The 22,668-nt window shown below is 38.7% G+C and overlaps 1 protein-coding gene across 3 annotated transcripts; it reads right to left on the bottom strand.

Moving 5' to 3' along the window:
• Nucleotides 1–10,140: 10,140 nt before the first annotated feature.
• On the bottom strand, nt 10,141–18,382 carry LOC311006780 (uncharacterized protein). 3 transcript variants are annotated; one of them, XM_083999730.1, is made up of 7 exons: nt 18,308–18,382; nt 15,492–15,971; nt 14,278–14,400; nt 13,358–13,419; nt 12,084–12,245; nt 10,769–10,882; nt 10,141–10,663 (listed from the first exon to the last, which is right to left on the bottom strand). In XM_083999730.1, the coding sequence occupies exons 2-7, from the start codon at nt 15,958–15,960 to the stop codon at nt 10,610–10,612; spliced, it is 984 nt and encodes a 327-aa protein (XP_083855856.1). In that variant the 5' UTR covers nt 15,961–15,971; nt 18,308–18,382; the 3' UTR covers nt 10,141–10,609. The 3 variants fall into 3 exon arrangements, with proteins under 3 accessions (XP_083855856.1, XP_083855857.1, XP_083855858.1); XM_083999731.1 differs by having other exon boundaries at nt 15,492–15,968; nt 18,308–18,368; XM_083999732.1 differs by lacking the exon at nt 18,308–18,382 and adding an exon at nt 17,816–17,883.
• Nucleotides 18,383–22,668: the final 4,286 nt, after the last annotated feature.

The raw sequence follows: 22,668 nt of genomic DNA, 5'->3' as shown, positions 1-22,668 counted from the left end.
TGCACCGACAATTAAAGGTAACGAACCTACTGCTATGACTATAGGGATTATGGCAATGGGCCAATTTGCCAAAAATGTTGAACTATCCCTTTAACGCTGAGATGCGCGCACACACTCACCGGAGCTCCTCAGCAGCATTCCCACCTCCAGGCGTCCGGAGCGTCTCATCACTTTAGGGAAGCGATAGAAGAATCCAGACATTCTCCTCAGAGTTCGTGCAAAGTGTTTGGCAAAGCCCATCGCTCACACACACACACACACACACACACACACACACATATACACACATCTACACACATCTACACACACACACTCTGCTCCGTCAGAATCCAGATGTTGAGTTAAATCCAGTTTGAACCTGATGTGGATCCATGAATCCAAACTAAACTCCTCCGACCGTCAGCGTCCAGCGTTGTGTTCCTGTCTGAGTGAGTTCAGCTCTGTCGCTTCCGCTCACACACACACACTGACCCCCGGCTGCTGCTGCTACACAAGTGTGTGTGTGTGTGTGTGTGTCATTAGCTGTCACAGGTTGAGTGTGTGTCCCGTCGTCTCTCGTGGAACCAAACTGTCACAGCGACTGAACAAACAAAGAGCACGACAGCTGACACACACTTTGTCTCACACACACACACACACACACACACACACACACACACACACACACACACACACACACACACACACACACACACACAGTCCCACAGTTTAAACACTCGGCCTCAGTATTTCTCACTCTGGGTCTAAATGAACTCAGCAGCTTCACAACAGACCAGAATCTACACACACACACAAATCCAGGGAAGTTTAAACCTAAAGTAAAATAAAATAAAATAAAAAATCAGTCACTTCTGCTTCTACTGTTTTCAGTACCTGTGACATCACCACTCTGACTTGATTCTCTCTCATTGGTAAATTTTGTTATTTTTCTTTGGCGGCAAAAACTGTGAAGCAAGGACTGGGAGGACGAGGAGAAGTGGAAAGACTGGGAGCAGTGATGTGTTATAACCAAGGGGGCAGTTGTGGGTCTGAGAAGTGAAGCTCACTTCTGCGTTCAAAAAACTGCAATCCCCTCTTCTTCCTCTGGGGGCTGGTGTCAAAAAGCAGCATTCCCCATAGACCCCCATGTTAAAATCGCCGATTTTACATCCTCAAAAACATGTTAAAAGCCTGGTGTCAGAACGTTTTTTTGTCTCAATCGATAGTTTCTACCCCCACACACACTCTGAGGGGGGTGAATTTTTTTTTAACTCTACCGTTTTACTGTTATTAGGTTAAAATTCTGGCCAATTAGGGCGCGGAAACGTTGAGTGACAGGTCCGAGCAGCTCCGTGGACAGCTGCTTCGAGGCCAGTGGGCGGGTTCTCGGCCGGCCAATCCAACATGGCGCTGTTCAGGCCGCCATATTTGAGTCACAAAAACGACTCCCCAAGACCAATGGGTGACGTCACGGACGCTACGTCCATTCTTTTTACAGTCTATGGTTTTAGGCCCCGTCCACACGAATACGTTTTTTTCAAATCCGGAAAAAAAGGCCTACTTTATCAGATCGGCCTCGCGTCCACACCGATACGGCGTTTTCAGGGGGTGAAAGCGGTATTTTTTGAAAGTGTGTGAGTGGGAAAATTTGAAAATGCCGCCCCAGCGTTTTCATCTGAAACGATGATGTCATACCCCCCACCGCTCTACACACCGCTGCAGCAGCTACACATTATGGACGTAACAACAACAACAACAACGGCCGACTACCGTCAAGTCGCTCAGACGCTGCGGCTGAATCGCATCTGTTTAAAGCAGAAGTAAGCGATATTTTTGTGTTAATCTAAGTCTTAAATAGTTATATCTTCCGACAGCAATCACTTACATAGAGTGTTTGGACCGAAACACGGGTCTGTCAGTCCCTCTGCTCTGCTCTGAGCCGAAGAGAAGACTTTTCTCGTATCCTACAAGTTTTATCCAATGAGGAGAGAGAACGGCATGCAGGGCTGTGTGTGCAGCCAAGGAACGCCGTGAATGTGGCGACGTAGGGACGAGGACTGTTATGGTGCGTTCAAGGCAACTTGTAACTCGTGTTTTTCCGACCTGTGAAGTGGTACCAGTTCGATCTGGTACGAGTTCACGGGTCAGAAGTTACGAGTGGCCATTATAGTGACTTTCACCGGTAAAACAGGTCGGAAAAACACGAGTGGGTTGCCTGGAACGCTACAAAGTCGTAAGTTGTGACTTGAAGCTGTAATTTACGGTTTCAAAAGCCTGCCTGGAACGCAGCATTAGCCAAAACGACCGGATCGCTTACTTCTGCTTTAATCATCACTGATCGTCATATTTACTCTGACACGACTCCCTGTCAACATTTAATCCCATGTTTGAGTTTGAATACAGTGGGGGACTTCTTCTTCTATTGAATTTCAGCGGGGACTCCCGTCTTCTTCTCTGTCTTAAGTGAATGTGTGGCAGTGCTACAGCGCCACACACACTTCACACGCCTGGAGTATGTAGTAGGCTACTACAGCGTTTTGGGTCGTTTTCAGGTGATCCGTGTGGACGCAAATATTTCTGGAAACGATGCCGTGTTTACGGAGATTTTTTTCAAAACGATTAAGAAAAAGATCGGATTCAGTGAAGCCGCGTATTCGTGCGGACGGGGCCTCAATCAGAGCTGCTCTTCAAGGTGAAACCACTCGACTGTCTGAGCTGATTATGACTCGTAACGTTTACTTCACATGTTTGTTTTGATTTTTACACATTGAACAGATCCCAACAGTCAGATCACTAGAGAACAGAACCTGCTCCTGCTTGTTAATTTCTTGCAGCACTGTGGCACTTTCTTGGGTTTTTACGTATTGTTTTTATGTATTATTTTATTGCCTTGATGTAAAGCACTTTGCATACCGTCTGGCTATTGTAAAGTGCTATACAAATAAATTTTGATTGATTGATTGATTTGTATCAGACTGGGTCGGAGCGACACCAGAGCCTCTTCACTGCTGCTGCTGCTGCTGCTGCAACACTAAACCTGCTGGTTCCTGTTACTGCAGAGAGACTCAGAGAGAGTGAGAGTGTGTTTCCTCTCTCTTTATCGAGTCTCATCTGACCCACTTTAAGACACAAACACTGACCTGGGATCAGTCAGGATGAAGCTCGACACGTATTGTTTCATTTTACAGACCTGGAGTTTCACTTATTCTCTCAAACAGCTCCTGAAAAAAGATCAATAACTCTATCATCTTACTGTTTGTCTGGATTATTGATTATTTACCACTGTTATATTTATTTAATTGGCTGCTGCCTCATCTGGTTTATTTGTTTCATTTGCTTTTTAGATCTGTTTATATTTTTAGTATCGCTACACTTTCTTCTTGTCTTTCTTGCCCTCTAGGGACAAATAAAGTTTTCTGAATTTGAATTTTACTCTATTAATCCTAATCAATCGCTCATAGAAGGGCTTTAAAAACAACATTTAAGTGACTCTAACACATGTAAAATAATGTTTGTTTAGTCTTTTGCTCAGAAAGCTCTGTTACTTCTTTGTTTATCAACGTGTTTAGTTTAAGGAACTCACACACGTCCAGTAAAAGTCAGAATCTTCTCTCTTTAAATAAACCAAAGTGCACTGTAAACTACTTCATAGTTAGTTTGACGTTTACAGTCCGGCACCAGAGGAGCCTGAAAATTAATTTTTAAAAGAAATAAGTGAAAGAAAAACTGCTGCACTCGCTCAACCGGCTCATGTGTGAGTTAATGAGTAAAACCAACGACCTGGTAGACGGAGCTGCAGGTCGTCGTTCTCAAGGGGGTCCCAACTCTTTCTTGAACTTTTACCACTTTTTTCTAGAATTTTAAAACTTTTCTTTTTTTTTTGAGAAATTTTTACCACTTTTTCTAGAACTTTTTAAAAAACCTTTTTGAGAAATTGTACCAGTTTCTTCTAGACATTTTTAAAAACTTTTTTTGAGAAATTTTACCACTTTTTCTAGAACTTTTTTAAAAACCTTTTTTGAGAAATTGTACCAATTTCTTCTAGAATTTTTTTAAAACTTTCTTTTCAGAAATTTTACCACTTTTTATAGAATATTTAAACTTTTTTTGAACATTTTTTGCCACTTTTTCTAGAACTTTTTAAAAAACCTTTTTGAGAAATTGTACCAATTTCTTCTAGAATTTTTATTTTATTTTTTTAGAAATCATTTTTTTTACTAATTTTTTGAGAACTTACCACTTTTTTCTAGAAATTTTGAAATGTTTTCGAAGAAATTGTAGGCCTACCACTTTGTTTTCCAGAAATTTCTCTACAATATTTCCAAAATTCACACCATTGGCCCTAATTTGAACGAACATTGACAAAAAAAGTAATGTTCTTCAGTCTCAGAACAAATATTTGTGTTTGCTTCAAAATTTTGTCTAATGGGGATCCATGGTCTATTTTTTGTCAATTTAAGGGGCCTTGATGTGAGTACCACTGCTCTAGAAGTTCGTTCTTCATGTAGAAAAAGTTTCTGTGCTTGTTTGTTTTCCGAGGAGCGGCCACTGATGTTGTCGACCAGACGGAGTAATGGAGCTGTAACAGGCTTCCTGAGAGGCAATCAGCCGCGGAAACGTCCTTTAAACGAGCAGAAACGTCCTTTAACACACACACACACACTCATATAAAGTCCATCAGTGGTGGTGAAGCTGACGGGAAACAAAGAGCTCCAGGAGCAGCAGCCGGAGTCGACTGTCTGTAAACGTAACGAGGTTAGAAACTAAATGGACGGAGGAGAAGTTTGTTTTCTATCTGTAGCTCTGGGTTTTATTCAGTCTGTATGAAAAAACAGATAAAATCAACTGAGCTCGTTGGTTTTTACATATTTATTGAAGGTTATGAAACCTCACACACACTCTCTGGCTTTATTTCATTCATTCTTGTTTAATTTTTGTGATAAAAACTGGTCTCATCTTCATCTGTGACTTCACTAAAATGCCGTGCAACAATAACAAACGTCATTAAGTCAGTGAACTGCCTCAGTAATGTCAGTTTAACAGCAGTAAAGTGAGATAATTAAAGCCAGTTAGTTGACAATTTAGCTATTAAAGACATTTTAAGCTGCATTAACTTCAGTTAGCAGCAGCAAAACAGTTTGACTGAACCAACGCTGCCTAGTTTCTACTTCTTCTATATCAGACTTTATTTCTGAGAAGTGTAACTGGAACCAACATTTCTATCTATCTATCTATCTATCTATCTATCTATCTATCTATCTATCTATCTATCTATCTATCTATCTATCTATCTATCTATCTATCTATCTATCTATCTATCTATCTATCTATCTATCTATCTATCTATCTATCTATCTACCTATCTATGTAGAGTCAGTGAACTTTCAGTTAAACAGCAGTAAAGTAGGCGAACTAAAGCTTTAACAAAGTTTATTACAGAAGTGCCAAGTCACCTTATTAAATAAAAAACAAGTTCCACCAAACCAAAATTAGATATCAATTTTATATTTTATATTCAAACTCAAGTCCACATAGAAAATGTACAGACCGCACTCTAATTACTGTAAAAGTATGCAGTGGTTTGCCTGATACACGCTGAAGAAGCGTTGTGTGGTAATAAATACTTTAAATCAGAGCGTGGTCCTGTGCTTTTTGTACATTTTCTATTTGGACTTTTGTTTTGAGGATTCAGCTCCTATTTACACTTTTGGATGGATGAGCGCGTTGTTTTGGGATTTCTATATCGTCCAGGTCCGAGTTGGGTCTCAAGTCTTTCATTGGTGAATTATCGATTTTGGGTGAAGTATGCCTTTAAGTGTTTGTAGCCTATGTCTTTTAGACGTGGTTATTTCATGTCTGTCTTTTGTTGTTGCTCTTTTTCTTTCAGTTTCTTTTCTCTCTTCCTGTTGCCTTGTGTATCAGTCCCTTGTAGTGTATTTTATATGAACCGATTCAAGTCTTAAAGGGATAGTAGCATTTTTTTTTAAAGTGGGGTTGTATGATCTACAAATAGCCCCTAAGTACTTTACAGTAATTGCAGTAGAAGACTCTCTGCACTCCTCCCCGTCCAGCCCATAGCCCTGCCCAGAGATTTACAACATACAGTGTTGTGAACAGACCTAAAGAAATGGCCTATTCACGGCCTAAAAGAGGTTTTACCTGAAAAAAAATACACAGTTCCATTGTTCGCTATAATATAAAAGAGTAAAACCTCTTTTAGGCCGTGAAAATAGGCCGCATCATCCACATCTGTCGTTATAACAATAGAAAGAGGAAACACTATCCCTTTAAATAAAGATTGATGTTTGTTTGTTTGTTTAGTTTGATCTTCTGACCCAGTGTTCAGGTCTGACCCACATTCAGCCTGACAGATGTCGACCTACGACAGGATAGACATGTAAACGAGGAGAAAACAAGCGAATACTAATTTGAATATTCAAAACTCAGTGTGTGTAGGTTGTTTCCATGACATCACTAACAAAAAGGAGGAGGAGCTTTTTGTCGCGTGTTTCCTCTTTCTATTGTTATAACGACAGATGTGGATGATGATGAAGGAGGGATTGGTCCATGTTTGTTGTCACGGCGACACTGAGACTGAGACCGAACCGGTTGGTCGACATAGCAACAACATTCCTGCCCGAGTCCGACCTGTTCCCGGCTCAGAGAGAGAGAGAGACACCGGTGGTTTTTCTACTTCCTACTTCCCTACAAACACTGATCAGAACCAGTTCATTCAAATGATTTATGAGTTTCCTCAAAAGACGACGACGATGATGATGATGATGATGATGATGATAATGATGTCACACGTAGCTGTGTGACCCAAAAACCTGCGATTCAGTCGCTCAGTTAAAGCTTGTGACTTTTAGATAGTGAGATAATAACGGTTTGATCAGATCAATACGTCAAATTCACACTGAAAACACACGAACACTCACTTTTTCTTCCTATTTATTCTAAATCTGACAAAAGCACCACAGTGAGGTGCCATTTCTGCTTGGTCAGGCGGCTACCCATAATGCATTTCTGTTGAGGATTTGTTGCGTCAATACTTCAGTACTGAGATTTTAAGATAAAAAAAGTTAAGAAAATAGATAAAAATGTTGCTCTCCACCAAGGTCAAAGCTTTTAAAAACACTATTCACTAGCAAAACTGTGAACAATTTTATAAGTATTTAAGCAAAAAATACAAACACAGTCAGATATGACAGGTATGGCGCAAATTCTTTAAAGATTTATAGTAAAAATGATCAATACTACACAGTCTGTTCAAGGTGAAGGTCAAAAGAGGAAAACTCCTTCAGGACACTGAATTTTGTTGGATATTTGATATAAAAAACATCACATATGAAACCACTGAATGTTTAATATCAACTAAAACTGGACCTACTATACAGCATATGCACATTGTTAGGAGGGTTATAACACCTTACTATTAATGTGTTTGTTCATTGTTCTTTTATGAAAGTTAATGATTTAGTGACACATAGGTTACTGACTGTTTTTGCTAAAAAAAAATCCTCATATGGGGCAGAGATCAGAGTTACGCCTTTGGTTTTACATGATCATGAAACCACACACAACAGATACACAGGTGCATCTTACAGTAATAAACTAATATCTTGGACACCGGTGGTATTTCTACTTCCTCCCTACAAACACTGATCAGAACCAGTTCATTCAAATGATTTATGAGTTTCCTCAAAAGACGACGATGATGATGATGTGACGTCACACGTAGCTGTGACCCAAAAACCTCCTCTAGTAGTTCATTAGTCAAGCAGTCCCAAACCAAATATTGACTTTATATAGATGGATGGCCAACATCTCCATATTAAAAATGCTTTTTAAATTGGTCTTTTGTAACAAAGTAGCACATTTTTTCATTAAATGTGAAGCCATAATCAATCACAATTAAAATAAACTAAATAAATAGAGAGATGAAATGTTTTATTCTGTGTGTAATTGACCTATATAACGTGTTAGTTACACTTTTTTCTGACATTAATAAACTTTTCCATGATATTCTATAATGAATTGAGATGCACCTGTATCTACCCTGACCCCTCTGACCTCCAGCTACGTCATCATACAGTAGGCTACGTAGCCCCACTCACCTGTGCAGGTGAGTCCGTGGTGGAAGATGTACTGGCAGCAGGCGTCGCACCAGGTGTCCCCCCCCCCGGGCTGGAAGCTGTGCCCCTCCCCGGACTCCTGCTTCACCCGCGGGTCTCGGTCCTCCGGGGAGAAGATGGTCCTGACGTCGGGGGGTCTGAAGCCCCTCTTCATCCTGCCCCGCTGCGGCCCCTGACCCCCCTCTGCCCCCCCTGACTCCCCCTTCTCCTCCTCCTGCTGCCCCCCCTCCTCCCTCCCGCTCCACGCCGCCTCCAGCCGCTCCAGACTCGGCCGCGCCGCCGCCTTGTTGCTCCGGTTGATCCGCATCTCGGCCCCGCGCGGCGGCGGAGGAGGCTCCGGTGTGTGGATGACGTGAACCGCGCGCACCTTTAACGGAGAGTCGTCCGTGACACCGCTGACCGGGGAGCGCGCGGGGACGTATTTACGACCTTGGTGCACGACGTTAAACATGACGCACAGCAGCACGAGACTCTCTCTCTCTCTCTGTCTCTCTCCTCGCGGCTCCTTGGTCCGTGAAGGTGAGTTCACCTGTGAAGCCGCGCGGCTCAGACGTCATTACTACAGTACAGACAGCTGATGGGCTGCGTGTGTGTGTGTGTGTGTGTGTGTGTGTGTGTGTGTGTGTGTGTGTGTGTGTGTGTGTGTGTGTGTGTGTGTGTGTGTGTGTGTGTGTGTGTGTGTTGGAGCGGAGGAACAGGTTGGATCTCATTTCATTTCATCCAGAGACACGAATGAAATGCTGAACGCTGAACCGAGCTCCATTCATTAACACACACGTTTTACACTTTATGTCAATTAGAATTAGAATTGATTTACATATCCCAATAAGTTTCAATAAGCCGAATTCATCCAAATATAAGAAATTATCATGAATTTAAAAAAAGTACTAAATAAATAAAGTGAAAAAATAAAATAAACTAAACTAAACTTGCAGTTCGTCCTTTGACCACAGGGTGGAGCTGTTTCCTCTGTAGTGAAAAGTTCACTTCACTTCGAGAAAAAGTCATAGTTTTACATGAAAAAAGTCACAATTTCACATGAAAGTCACAATTTTACAAGAATAAAGTCATAATTTTATGAAAATAAGTCATAATCTTACGAGAATAGTCATAATATTACCAGAATAAAGTCATCATTTTACAAGATAAAGTCATAATAATATACTGACTTTCCGTCAGTATTAGAATCGATTGACAGATCCCAATAAGGTTATTAATCACTGATCGAATTCTTTCTATTTATCACTTTAATCCGGCATCGATCACACATCAATTACAAACTAATAAACTAGGTATAACTTTTCTGTTGTGTCGCTTTGTAGCTTCCTGATGTCAGGTGGTGTTTGGGTTCAGAATGCACGAGCCAAATTCATCCAAATATAAGAAATTATCATGAATAAAAAAAAGTTACAAGAAAAAAGTCATAATTTTACAACAAAAAGTCATATTACGAGAATAAAGTCATAATTCTATGTCGTAGAATCTACGAGATAAGGTAATAATTGTATGAGAATAGTCATAATATTACAATAATAAAATCATAATATTACCAGAAAAAGAACCACAATTCATGAGAATAACTGATAATTTTACAAGAATATTCAGTTTTATGAGAAGTCACAATTTTATGAGAAAAAAAGTCATATTACAATAATAAAGTCATAATTTTACAAGAATAAGTCATAATTTGAGGATATAAACCGAATTCATCCAAATATAAGAAATTATCATGAATTTAAAAAAAAAAGTGAATAAATAAAGTGAAAAAAAAACAAAACATGCAGTTCGTCCTTTGACCACATGGTGGAGCTGTTTCCTCTGTAGTGAAACCAGATCAACACGTCATGAAGCTGCTCATTTAACTTTTAACTTTTAACACACAAAGAAGCTGTTCAAATGTTTTTGGTTCAGTTTTTTTATTTTTTTTAAAAAGACTTAAACTCATGCACACATTTTTTTTATTACACATCATTCATCCACTTTCATATTAAAGGTCCATTTAACAACGACAGCATTTAGAGAGATTCATTGTCACAACATGAATGATTTTTTTTATATATAAAAAGTGCAAGTGCTCAACTTTTCTTAACCAAAGAAAAGTTTTTTTTTTTTTGTTCGTTTCTTCTTTTACACAAAAATTCATCAAACAAACAGAAAACAAGTCAAGTATTTTTTTTTCTTAGTAAGTTTTGAATGTAAGAGAGTATAAGACTTCCCGCTGTGGCTCCTCTGGCACAGCGCCGCAGGTTTGAGTCCCATCCAGCTGCGTCGTCGGCAAAAACATCCAAAACAAAGTAGTTTCTCTGTTTCCTTTAAGACGTGAAGATCAAATAAAAAATAAAAAATAAAATAAAGTTTGTGTCAAAGTTACTGACGATGGTCCCGTTCCACTTCCTCACACCAGCTGTGATGCGTTCACAGACCTGAGGAACAAGTCGTTTTTTAAAGCTTCGTGAAGGAACTGGTTTGTGTTCGTGGAGGAAACACGTCGCTCATCACTGCACCTCGTCCTCGTCCTCGTCTTCGTCATCGCCCTCGAAGGCGGCGTCCTGCACACGGCAACAACAACACCAGGGACACGGTTACGTCTCGTTAAAGGGTTAAAAACATTATTTAAAGTATAAAGTTTAAAGTATAAAGAAGAAGTGACGTACGTATCCGCCCTGCTCCTGCACCCAGGGGGAGTAGTACTCGTTGAGGTACCGGGCGCCGTGGCCGAGCAGCCTGTTGGCCGGCAGCGTGTCAAGAGCCGTCAGACGGGTGGTGGCCTGGGGGACAGAAAACAGGTTCGATTCCTCCTTTATTTATTTATTTTCAGGTCATTTAATTAATAAGTTACTTAGGACGATGCAACTACTGAAACCTGTGCGTTGGTTTTTTTTCTGCTGGACCACATTGATATTTGACACTATTTTTTGTTCTTATCTATCTATCTATCTATCTATCTATCTATGTATCTATCTATCTATCTATCTATCTAGAAACTCTCTCATTACATCTGGAACCTCTGGATGTTTCTTTGTAACTTTAAATTATGTTGTGTCGCTTTGTAGCTTCCTGATGTCGGGTGGTGTTTGGGTTCAGAGTGCATGAGCCGAATTCATCCAAATATAAAGAAATTATCATGAATAATAAAAAGTTACAAGAAAAAAGTCATAATTTTACAAGAAAAAGTCATATTACGAGAATAAAGTCATAATTTTACCAGAACAGAGTCATAATTGTACGAGATAAGGTCATAATTGTACGAGAATAGTCATAATATTACAAGAATAAAATCATAATATTACCAGAAAAAGATGAAAAGTATCTATCTATCTATCTATCTATCTAGAAACTCTCTCATTACATCTGGAACCTCTGGATGTTTCTATATAACTTTAAATTATTGTGTCGCTTTGTAGCTTCCTGATGTAATTACAGTACAGTACATAGACAGTATATACAGCTCTGGAAAAAAAAATGAAGATACCGCTTTGAAATGATCAATTTCTCTGGTTTTACTATTTATAGGTGTGTGTTTGAGTAAAATGAACATTTCTGTTTTATTCTACAAACTACTGACAACATTTCTCCAAAATTTGAAATAACAATATTGTCATTTAGAGGATTTATTAGCCGAAAATGCCAAATGTTTTAATTTTTCAACAAATTTTCCATCTTAGGAAGCATTAAGAAATCAACATTGGTGGAATAATAACTCCAATTTTAATCACAGTAGTAGTTTGTATGATCTTCCACATTAAATATAATTTGGTTCAGGTGTCATTTAGTGCAATTAGTTGTGGGTTTTTTCCAGAGCTGTATATACAGTATACAGTCGGTCACAGGCCTTATTTTCTATGACATGAAGTCATTGGTTTGTTTGCAGCCGTGTGCTGCCGCCCCCTGGTGGAGACGACCAGGAGCTGCAGCTGATGGATCACAGGACGTTTTATATTTATTATCTGTATATTTTTCTGCTCTCACCTCACAGGTGACGGCGATCTGGGTCTTGGGGGAGGCGTGCGGTCCCGGGGACTCGGGGTTGGGGGACCGGAGGCCCATCCTGGTGAGGAGCGCCGACATCAACGTCCTGAAGAAACTGTAGTTCCAGAAGAGTTCACGGGCCAAAGCCACGTCCTTCAGCTCCTGGAGGAGGAAGACGATACACACACAAACACCTTTAATCACCTTTAATACGTCACATTGCTATATTTTTCTATATATATTTTTTACATAAATAAAAACATTTTTAAGATGGAGTATTAGGGCCACATTGAGAAAAAAAAAGTTCAAAAAGTCATAGTTTTACAAGAAAAAAGTCACAATTTTACATGAAAAAGTCATAATTTTACAAGAATTAAGTCATAATTTTATGAAAATAAGTCATAATTTCATGAGATAGTCATAATTTTACTAGAATATTCATAATATTACCAGAATAAAGTCATAATTTTACAAGATAAAGTCGTATTACGAGAAAAATGTCAAAATTTTACAAGAATAAGTCATAATTTTATGAAAATAAGTCATAATTTCATGAGATAGTCATAATTTTACGAGAATAGTCATAATATTACCAGAATAAAGTCATAATTTTACAAGATAAAGTCATAATATTATGAGAAAAGGGTCCATTTTTTTAATTTTACGAGAACAGTCATAGTTTTACAAGAAAAAAAGTCACAATTTTACAAGAAAAAGGTCATATGAGAAAAAGGTAAAAATTTAACACGAATAAGTCTTTATTATTATATTATTATATATTTATAAGTCTAACTTTCACGAGATAAAGTCAGAATATTTTAACCTGTTGTTTTAGAGGAGGAAAGTTGTTAAAATGAGGCCATGGAGCATTTCTTAATGAATTTCTGAATGAATGAATGAAAATGCATCTATTCTGCAGCGTACCACTTACTGGTACAATCATGACTTTTTTCTCGTAAATTTATGACTTTTTCACATAAAATTGCCACTTTTTTTCTTGTAATATTATGACTTTTATTTATGGTTTTAATTTGTTTTGGGGGTTTTTTGTGTGTGTTTTTTGTTGTTGGTCGCTTTGTCTTCTGTCAGTCTCTTTTTATAAAATAAATAATTAAACATTTCAAAGACAGACGTGTGCAGCAGCAGCAGCAGCAGCTGCAGCAGCTCGGACACTTTGATGTTCAACAGTTGAACTCTGGTGACGTGAACGCCGGCGTTTCACAGGAAATGTGACTAATGTGTGAAGACAAAAAAAAGAAAAGAGGAAGTTTTACCCTCTCGTTGAGTTCATCTCCCTTCTCCCTCAGCAGCAGACCGATCATCCGCTCCACAGTTTCTGCACAACAACAGCAACAGCAACAGTCAGCAGACGAAACACAAGAAAACCACTGAGATTAAAGGTTTAAAAAAAAAAAAAAATCTAAAACAATTATAGACCGAATCTCCTTGTTGTTTACATTCTACTTCCGGGTAGAAAACCAGCACGTAATTTGAATGAGATCAATAGAAACAAACGAGAGTTTAGCTAGGCTATATATCATATTGTTCACGCTCTATCACTGTTTAGACAAATCTGAAATGATTGAAGAAACATTACTATTTCTGTGTGTGTGTTTTGTGTTGCAATGTGTTTTATTGTATTCAGTTTGGGGGAATCATAATGTCTAGAAAGCATCAGTGGCTCAGCTGACAGGGACAGTAACAGCCGTAGCTAAGCTAACGGCGGTAGCTAAGCTAACACCAGGACGTCAGCTGTTAAAACCCTCCCGTTGTCGGACACGACATGAAACTACTCCAGTTAGCTCAGTCATGTAGGAACTCAGATATCCACTGGAGAAAATATTTTTTCATGGAGCGTTTATTGAGTCACTGAGTTATTAAAGTTAAACAGGTAGCTAACCGTTAGCCCGGCTAATCTCTGATAACCATGACTAATTACAAAAATGTGCACACGTAAATAGTAATGTTTGTCCAATCATTGGTTTTATAAACTTTACAAACATCAGATTAGTCTAAACGGTGATATAGTGACATGAAAAATTAGATAAATATAGCGAAACTCTCGTCCGTCACTATTGTTCGAATGCTGGTTTTCTACCCGGAAGTAGTTGTAAACAAGAAGGCGATTCGTCCTATTTCTGTATGTATGAATACTGAATTATTTAAAGGTCCAGAATGTGAAAGTAAAACTCACCGTCGTCGGGGGCGTCCGTCTCAAGCTCTGGGGGGGTGAACGGGATTTCGCCGGCGAGCTTCGTCAGCTTCTTCGCCAAGTCAGAGAACTTGTCCTCTTCCTTCTCCTCTTCCTCAGGTTCGTCTGAACAGAACAAAACACAGGAGAGAAGTTTTAAAGCTGAAAATGAAAATGAAACAAAACCCACAACCATTGTATCTCAGTTTGAACCCCGTTTGAACCAGTTTTTTAACCAGTTTGAACCAGTTTAGACCAGATACAACAACATTAAACTCAACATGACAGGAACAAAATGTTTGGGAAGTGCTATGATGTCGCCATTTAAATATTCAATCAATTTTTTATTGGATTTCTTTCATGTTTTGTTAAAGAAAATTGAGATGTGGCAGAAAATAAATGTACAACAGGAAAAAAAGGAGAAGAAAATTAAACATATAGAGTAATCGAAAAGCAAAAAGAAGATGACAACCGTTATTGAATTACTGATAAAGATATTGTAACAATAATAGAAATAACAAATCAACACTTAAACGCTTCATGTCGTCCGTATGTGAACAAATAAAGGTTCAACAAACTAAACAGGTTTTAAAGAGCTTCAGATCCTAGATTAGAAATGAATGAATGAATAAATAGAGAAATAAATATAAGACAGATCAAAAAGTACGACTAATATTAAAGGGATAGTTCACCCAAAATTGAAATTTCACTCATTATCTACTCCCCCTCATGTGGACTAAGGGCTGGGAGAAGTTTCAGAGTCCTCTGTGGCTTCTCTGAGTTATAGGGGGTCTCGGCGTAGCAGTGCATGTCCATATAACGGTTGCAAATGGATACCAACTGTCTTAGTAACAAAAAGACACACCAAAAAACATCCAAATACCTCCATGCTGCTCGTATGTAATGTCCGTCTTGTATAAAATTAAAATAAGTCTATATTTCAAGCTTGTTTGTAGCGGGAAATCGCGAGATTTTGATGTTTTTTGGTGTGTCTTTTTGTTACGAAGACAGTTGGTATCCATTTGCAACCGTTATATGGACATGCACTGCTACGCCGAGACCCCCTGTAACTCAGAGAAGCCACGGAGGACTCTGAAACTTCTCCCAGCCCTTAGTCCACATGAGGGGGAGGAGATGATAATGAGAGAAATTTCAATTTTGGGTGAACTACTGTATCCTTTTAATGAATATTTATTTATCTCGTCTCTTTAACTTACCTCCAGCTGTGTCTCGTCTCTCTACGCCTCCAAACAGACTTATCTCCTTCGTCTGTGGTTCTTTTTCTTCGTCTTCGTCCTTCGTCTGAGGTCGGACACAGATCAGACTCTTCAGACGCCTCCACACCTTCTTCTTTTTCTTTTTCTTCTTGTCTTTCTCCTCCGTCACGTCCGTCCCAGTCTGATTCGGCGATGGCATCCCGTTTGAATCTGTGTGACCGTTGGTTACGACCTGGTTCTGGTCCTGGACTTGAACCTGGTCCTGGTCCTGGTTCTGGTTCTGTTCCTCTTTGGGGCTCTGTGGTTTCTTCGTGGGCCGGCGCCGCCTCTGAGCGAACGCCATCATGACCCTGAACTCCTCCGTGTCCTCCATGCCGTCGTCATCGGCGTCGGACGGAGACGCAGCGCCGCCTTCAGGGTCCTGCTGGGTGGAGATGGGGTCGTGGATTTCTACGTGTCCCTTCGCCATCTTGGTCACTGCTGGGAAAATATAAAAATATAACAATAAATATACCAGGGTTTATACAGGAATCTTGAAGTTAATTTTAATACCTTTTTAAGACTTTTTCAAGACCTTCTCAATATTTTTCAACACCTCACCGCCACTTCAAGCTGTTACCATTTACGTCAGTGACACTTTTAATGTAACAGTTGTAGTTTGTGATAAAGACTATAGACCACTATGATACAACAGAATTAAAAATAGGCTGGGATAATAAATAAAAGGCAAAGTTTATAAAAAAAAAAAAAAAAAAAACATTGCTCCACTCTCAAAAAACAAAAACAACAATCTTCTTTTCTTTTTTATGTACCGGTTCATCTTTGTTTTTTAATAAAATGAATAAATTCACACACTTTTACAATGTTTTTTAGGACTCAAACTCTTGGACAGCTAATTCAGAAAAAATACCTTCAAAATGTAAGACTTTATAAAGTTATGAAAAGACTTTTTAATACTTTTTAAGGGTCTTCATTTTCCCAAAATTGATTTATCACCTCTTAATACTTTTCAAGACCCCACGGATACCCTGTATACATAAAAAAAACAAAAATAAAACATTTAAAGGGACAACGAGGAGTTTTGGAAAAGCGAAGTGTTTCCACACTACATTTATGAGCCTCCGCGCACCGTGAAATTCTTTGGCCGGCGCAAGACAGACTCATGTTTTCATTCATCAAGAATTAAAGTCAGAGGTTGGAAGACGATCACATACCGTCGTAGTCCCGACTCCCGACCATAAACGGCGATTCGGCGGCGTTATTCTCATGACTCGCCGGAAACCGAAAGTTAAGAAATGCTGGTCGGCTCGACCAGCATTTCCACCATTAATAAAAATAACAAAATAACGATAGAGACAAAATGATATATTTATCGAAAATGGGCCCATTAACAATTGTGGGTAGCATAGATTCATCCACAGTAATATGAGACTTTTTTTATAACCAAATAGAAACTCCTCGTTGTCCCTTTAAACCACAAAGGAAACCAAAAAAAAAACTAGAGAAACACTGGGACTGCAGCTTCTGAACTGTGCAGTTTGTTCTGATCATTAAAAAACTGCCCATTTCAATTTTCTGTGACTTTTATCGATGTTTAATAAACTGAGCAAAAACAATTAAGACTCCAGACCTTCATTAATACACAGTAAATAAACTGCACTTAGATTTTTATTTGACTAAACTTTGTTCCTGTTCTGCCGACTCATCAGTTTTGTGATAAACATCTTAACACGGTGACATCATTGTCCCTTTATAGTCACTTTTAGGTTGTTTTATGCTCATTATTCTGACAGCTTGGTTAAAAATATGGAAGAAAGTGAAGTGGATTTCTGTTTTTATCTCCCCTACATTATCTTTTAGTGAGTTTTAAACAGCGTAAAGAAATATAGTCTTTGACATTCCTGCAACATATTATCTGCCTTTTTATGATGCAAAGACAACATAAAACAATAGAGAACACCACATAGAGAACACCAACCAACATAGTGGAGTCTTATTAAATGATATAATGGAAAAATTAACAGGTACCAGTAGGCTATTTGAGAGAAAAATAGAAAAGAAAAAAAGATAATAATAAGATATTAATAATCACAAACTCTGTTAAATCTGGTTACAGTGTTAAATCTTAACATATTCAATGAAGGACCTAATGTTTAGCCTTCAGTGTGTAAGTTATCCTTTCTAATATTAGTTTATTACTTGATAAATGACTAAAAAATATATTTAAAATGTATTCCCAAACCTATTACATGTATAGAAATATAATATTTATGAGAAAGTTTAGTACGAGTTATTGTGACCCAGTTGTTACAGCTGTGTTTCACCTCTGATGGTGGTGTCCGGTTATGAGTCATGTTCAGACATGTTTGTTCACACACTCATGACACCGGCAGCTGCGTGAACTGTGTCACAGGAAATAATGTTACTCAATACTCATATAAATAGAAAACCCCATCTCATTTACACCTTTATTTAACAGAAGAAGAGGTTTAAAGTGGTTTTAAACAACCGTCAGACTGAAATAGATTCAAAGTACATCGCCACAAACTTAAAAATATGTGTTTAACATCACTTTATTAACCGCAGCTGTTGTAGTTACAAACACAAACCTCAGGCAGGTTTTGGTTTTGGTTGTTAATTATCTTAAATCAACTTTTACCAACCGCAGAAACCGCCAAAACGTTTCTTTTCTCTCTTTAAACAAACTTGTTAAAAACACACACAAACTTTCTTTAAAAAATAACACTTTTACACGACTTTTTAAAACCACGTCGTGTGTGAGAAACATGTAAAAACATAAAAACAGGTTTACTTACCGGTGAAATGGTCGAAAAACAAGGAGAAAAGTGTTTAAAACATCCCATAAACCGGCTCCTCTGACCTGTTTGATTAGTTTTAAGAACTACTTCCTCCTCAGCTGTTCGGTCGATTTAAATAAACGTTGACGTCGTTACGTCATAACCACAACGTAATGACGCAGGGGGGCGGGGCGGGGCGGGGGGATTCGTAAAAAATACAGTAGGCTATCTATCAGGGATATAAAACAAAGAAAGAAAACGGAATAAAAGGCTGAATTAAAACGTGAACACATCACAAGTGAAGTTAGTAAGAAAACGGGAAATAAATGTGTAATTTTCTGAAGATAAAATTATTATTTTCGGTTTTAAAAAGTTTTCAAACTGAAAGTGAAACCGACAGTGACCAGGCAAAATCAAGTTGTTTTTAACTTTATTTTTTTTCTAAAATAATGATGATATTCAGCTGTACAGTCTGCCATGCTGTTGTCAGATTTACACACAGGGTTTTATTGTTTCCCATCAAAAAGTGCAGTCAAGAGTGTAACTTCTGCTTCACAACAGAAACATCCAGAACGTCAGATAAGAAATAAATGCTTGCCTGTCATGTGATTTCCTCTGTAATGTGTAATAACTTCTATATATGGCACCAAGATAACAGGAAGCAGGGGAAATGAGTATAAACAAGACAGAGAGTTCACACAGACACTGAAACAGCTTGTGAAAGAGTATCCTCATCTAGAGTGGGTTTACTCAAAAACATGTCTACACATGTTTTAAGAAAAAAGGAAATCAGCTGTTTTTTGTTTTTGTTTTGTTTTTTATAAAGGAAGTGAAGTTTTCTCACAGGAAAATCCATTAATGTCCGTTTACTGACATGTGCATGTTGAGAAATGACATGTTTTCAGTGTCAAATTCACCATTAACCACAAGTCTGGTCAAATCTGATGACTATGAGTCAAGATTAAGATTAAGATTAAGACATGAGACTGTCACCAGATCATTAAAACCATAAAAATAAAACAGAAAATAAACATTTAGTTCTCCTCAACAGGTGAAAACTATGAGAAAAACTGTCAGAAATATTAAATTAAAGGTCAGAATATACAGGTTAAAGGTCACGACAGCAGCACGGATGTCATTAATTCATGTTTAAAATGTTTTTTAACTGCGTTTTTTTTTTTAAACATTTTTTTATTTGATATATTTACAGATACGAGGAAATGATTAACCATGACTGAGTCTGGGGTATTTTCATCGCTGATGTTGTGAAATCTTGGGACTCATTCTCTCCTTTGTGAAGTTTTATCGGGCGTGTGTGTGAATGTGAATCAGAGGCCGATGAACTCGTGCTCCGACCACAGGTGTGCGTTCCCTGTAGGAAATTCCCGCCCTGCTCTGACTCAGGTCGTGTATATTCACCTTCACAGGCGGCTGCGAAATGTGTCGAGCTTGTGTGTTTCTTTATCACATGACGATTCAGGCTGAAAAATCAAAGAGCGTTTAAAAAGTCATCTGTAAAAATTCTTCTGTTGTGATGTTTCATCAGCTCTAAGGTTTGAAGTGTGGAGGAATGTATGGAAGACAAACAGAGCAGAAACAGAATAGACGTCGTCCACTGCAGCAAAGTAACCGAGACGATAGAGAAGTAAAAGTTGAGTCCACACCTGGATTAATGACGGGTAATGATTAACAGCTGACCTGCACAGGCTCTGTTACGTAAAGGACTCAGATATGAAGGTGGAAATAGAAACGTTGACTGACTGAGGTCAAGTTAATAACTTTATATCTTCTGTTCAATCTGTTTTAATGGAATGAATGAAAAAAATTAATATGAAGTATGAAATCAGGGCAGAAACTCCTCAGTGTGATGACACATGAGCGCCGAAAACTCACAACACAACAGGAAGTGTGTTTCTGGAGGCCAAAATAAAGTGATGGACAAAAGGCTAATGACTAATGCTAAGCTAACATTAGAACGTCAATATCACATGATTCACATCATATTGATCATATTGATCACATGGACTAAACCAAACAAACTCAGCTTATTGTCAAACACCACTGGTCCTTAACTTTATTGTGACTGGTCCTTCGCTTTATCGTGACCGGTCCTTCGCTTTATCGTGACCGGTCCTTCGCTTTATCGTGACCGGTCCCTCGCTTTATCGTGACTGGTACCTCACTTTTGTGACTGGTCCCTCGCTTTATCGTGACTGGTCCTTCGCTTTATCGTGACTGGTCCCTCGCTTTATCGTGACTGGTACCTCACTTTTGTGACTGGTCCCTCGCTTTATCGTGACTGGTCATTTGCTTTATCGTGACTGGTCCCTTGCTTTATCGTGACTGGTCCCTTGCTTTATCGTGACTGGTCCTTTGCTTTATCGTGACCGGTCCCTCGCTTTATCGTGACTGGTCCTTCACTTTATCGTATCTGGCCCCTCACTTTATTGTGACTGGTCCTTTGCTTTATCGTGACTGGTCCTTTGCTTTATCGTGACTGGTCCTTTGCTTTATTGTGACTGGTCCCTCCCTTTATTGTGACTGGTCCTTTGCTTTATCGTGACTGGTCCTTTGCTTTATTGTGACTGGTCCCTCCCTTTATTGTGACTGGTCCTTTGCTTTATCGTGACTGGTCCTTTTTATTGTGACTGGTCCCTCCCTTTATTGTGTCCCACAGAAACACTTCCTGTTGTGTTGGGAGTTTTTACAGTTCATGTTTTGTCAAACTGATGAAGTTGTTTCCCTAAAACTTGTGGCACATTTGAGTCTTTGCATCTGTTTTTCTGAAGCGGTTTGACACCTCAGGGCCGTTGTTTTCACTGTCCAGACGACAACATCCCCCTGTGGGTCCACTGGTGTTTCCAAACTAAAACACAGCAAAAGGGGACCAATAGAAAATGAAAGGTTTATTGTAGCGTGACTGAAGAGGAGGAACTGGGAGTTTCCCTAACACCAGTAAAAACCTGTCCAGTAAAGAACTGGCTCACGCCCAATTTTAAGATTAAGATAAAGAAACAAGTTGGTGGTCAGGTGGCTTGTTTTCAGTTCAGCTCAGGTTTTTTCCCTCTTATTAAAGAACAAAATCTATCAACAATGAACTTTGATTATCTCCCACGACTGTTAATGATGGAGGACGGAGAGGGGGCGGAGCCAACAGCCACAGCGTTGCTTCTTCTTTTAACAAAAGAACGAAAAAAAAACTTCAAGTATCATCATCATCATCATCATTGGGAAACAAACAAATACAAAAGCATAAAAGAACAAAGCATAAAAGAACAAACGAACACAACCTAAGAACAAACTCAGGTGTAACTCATTTAAAACTATAATAATTTAATAGTTTAAACAACATTAATGCCATTTTTTATATATTTACCAGAAAATAATCCCCAAGGATGTAAGAAAATGCCATAACCATGCATAACCAACGCTGATGAGACACAGGTTCATACAAAGTCTGTTTCTACTGAATAGAAAGAGTGATAAGAAGCATGTGTGTGTGTGTGTGTGTGTGGGGAACTTTAGCTTATCACCACAGTCACTTCACCGTTCACAGGTAGTTCAGTTTCAGGAGTTAATTCATTAGCACACACACACACACACACACACACGTTGTCGTCGTTCTTGTCGTCTCCTCCGACGCTGAGAGGAGGAAGCTCAGTGTGACGGAGGAGACGCGGTGGAAGCCATCGAGAAGTCACACATCTGGACACGAACCTCAATGAATTCATGAGCAAAAAACTGGGGAACGTCCCTTTAACTGAGGCAAAAATTGACATTTAATGAGTTTGGCTTCGTCTCATTAATAAATAATAAAAAAAAAATGTTAGAAAATATACTTTTTTTTTTCTCCCCCCCCCCTAAAAGTGAAACTTGAGTTCATCAGCGGCAGTAGTTTTAAATCTTTACATTATATTGAGCGTCGTGTTCACAAGCAAACACACTTATTTACACTTGAGTGTGATTATTGATCAGCTATAGGTTCTATATTAATACTGTGAAAGTATCAAAGCCTCAGTCCACAGAGAAATGCACACAGCCCGTATTCAGAAACTGAGCCTTCAAACCAGCCGTCAGGACTTCCTGTCACTTTGTGATGTCACAACAAAACAGTCACCCAAAGCTGGATTCAGGATTTGGTTCTCAGTGTTTTTATTCTGAAATCTGCTCTATTTATATATTTATATATTAGATGTAAAACTACACTGATTTATGTTTAAATATACTTTTTTACACATCAACCCCTTCAAAATAAAACACCTGGAAAATGCACCACATGGGACCTTTAATAGTCCTGGTCCACTAGCTTTAATCTTCGAGAGCTTTAATGATAAAACTGGCAGTCGTACTGTAGGAACATGTGATCGTCCTGTTTCAAA

This window comes from Trachurus trachurus (genome assembly GCF_905171665.1).
Source record: "Trachurus trachurus genome assembly, chromosome: 23".
Classification (NCBI taxonomy): Eukaryota; Metazoa; Chordata; class Actinopteri; order Carangiformes; family Carangidae; genus Trachurus; species Trachurus trachurus.
The sequence above is the reverse complement of the archived record's forward strand: the minus strand, read 5'-3'. Positions and strand labels throughout refer to the sequence as shown.

What these genes read in the sequence shown, in the direction of transcription:
- LOC311006780 (XM_083999730.1), bottom strand. Translation starts at nt 15,960, where the DNA reads ATGGCGAAGGGACACGTAGAAATCCACGACCCCATCTCCACCCAGCAG. An exon ending in GACGGACGCCCCCGACGACG is followed by an intron (nt 13,420 to 14,277) that starts GTGAGTTTTACT and finishes GTTGTTGTGCAG; the next exon opens with AAACTGTGGAGCGGATGATC. An exon ending in GAGATGAACTCAACGAGAGG is followed by an intron (nt 12,246 to 13,357) that starts GTAAAACTTCCT and finishes TTCCTCCTCCAG; the next exon opens with GAGCTGAAGGACGTGGCTTT.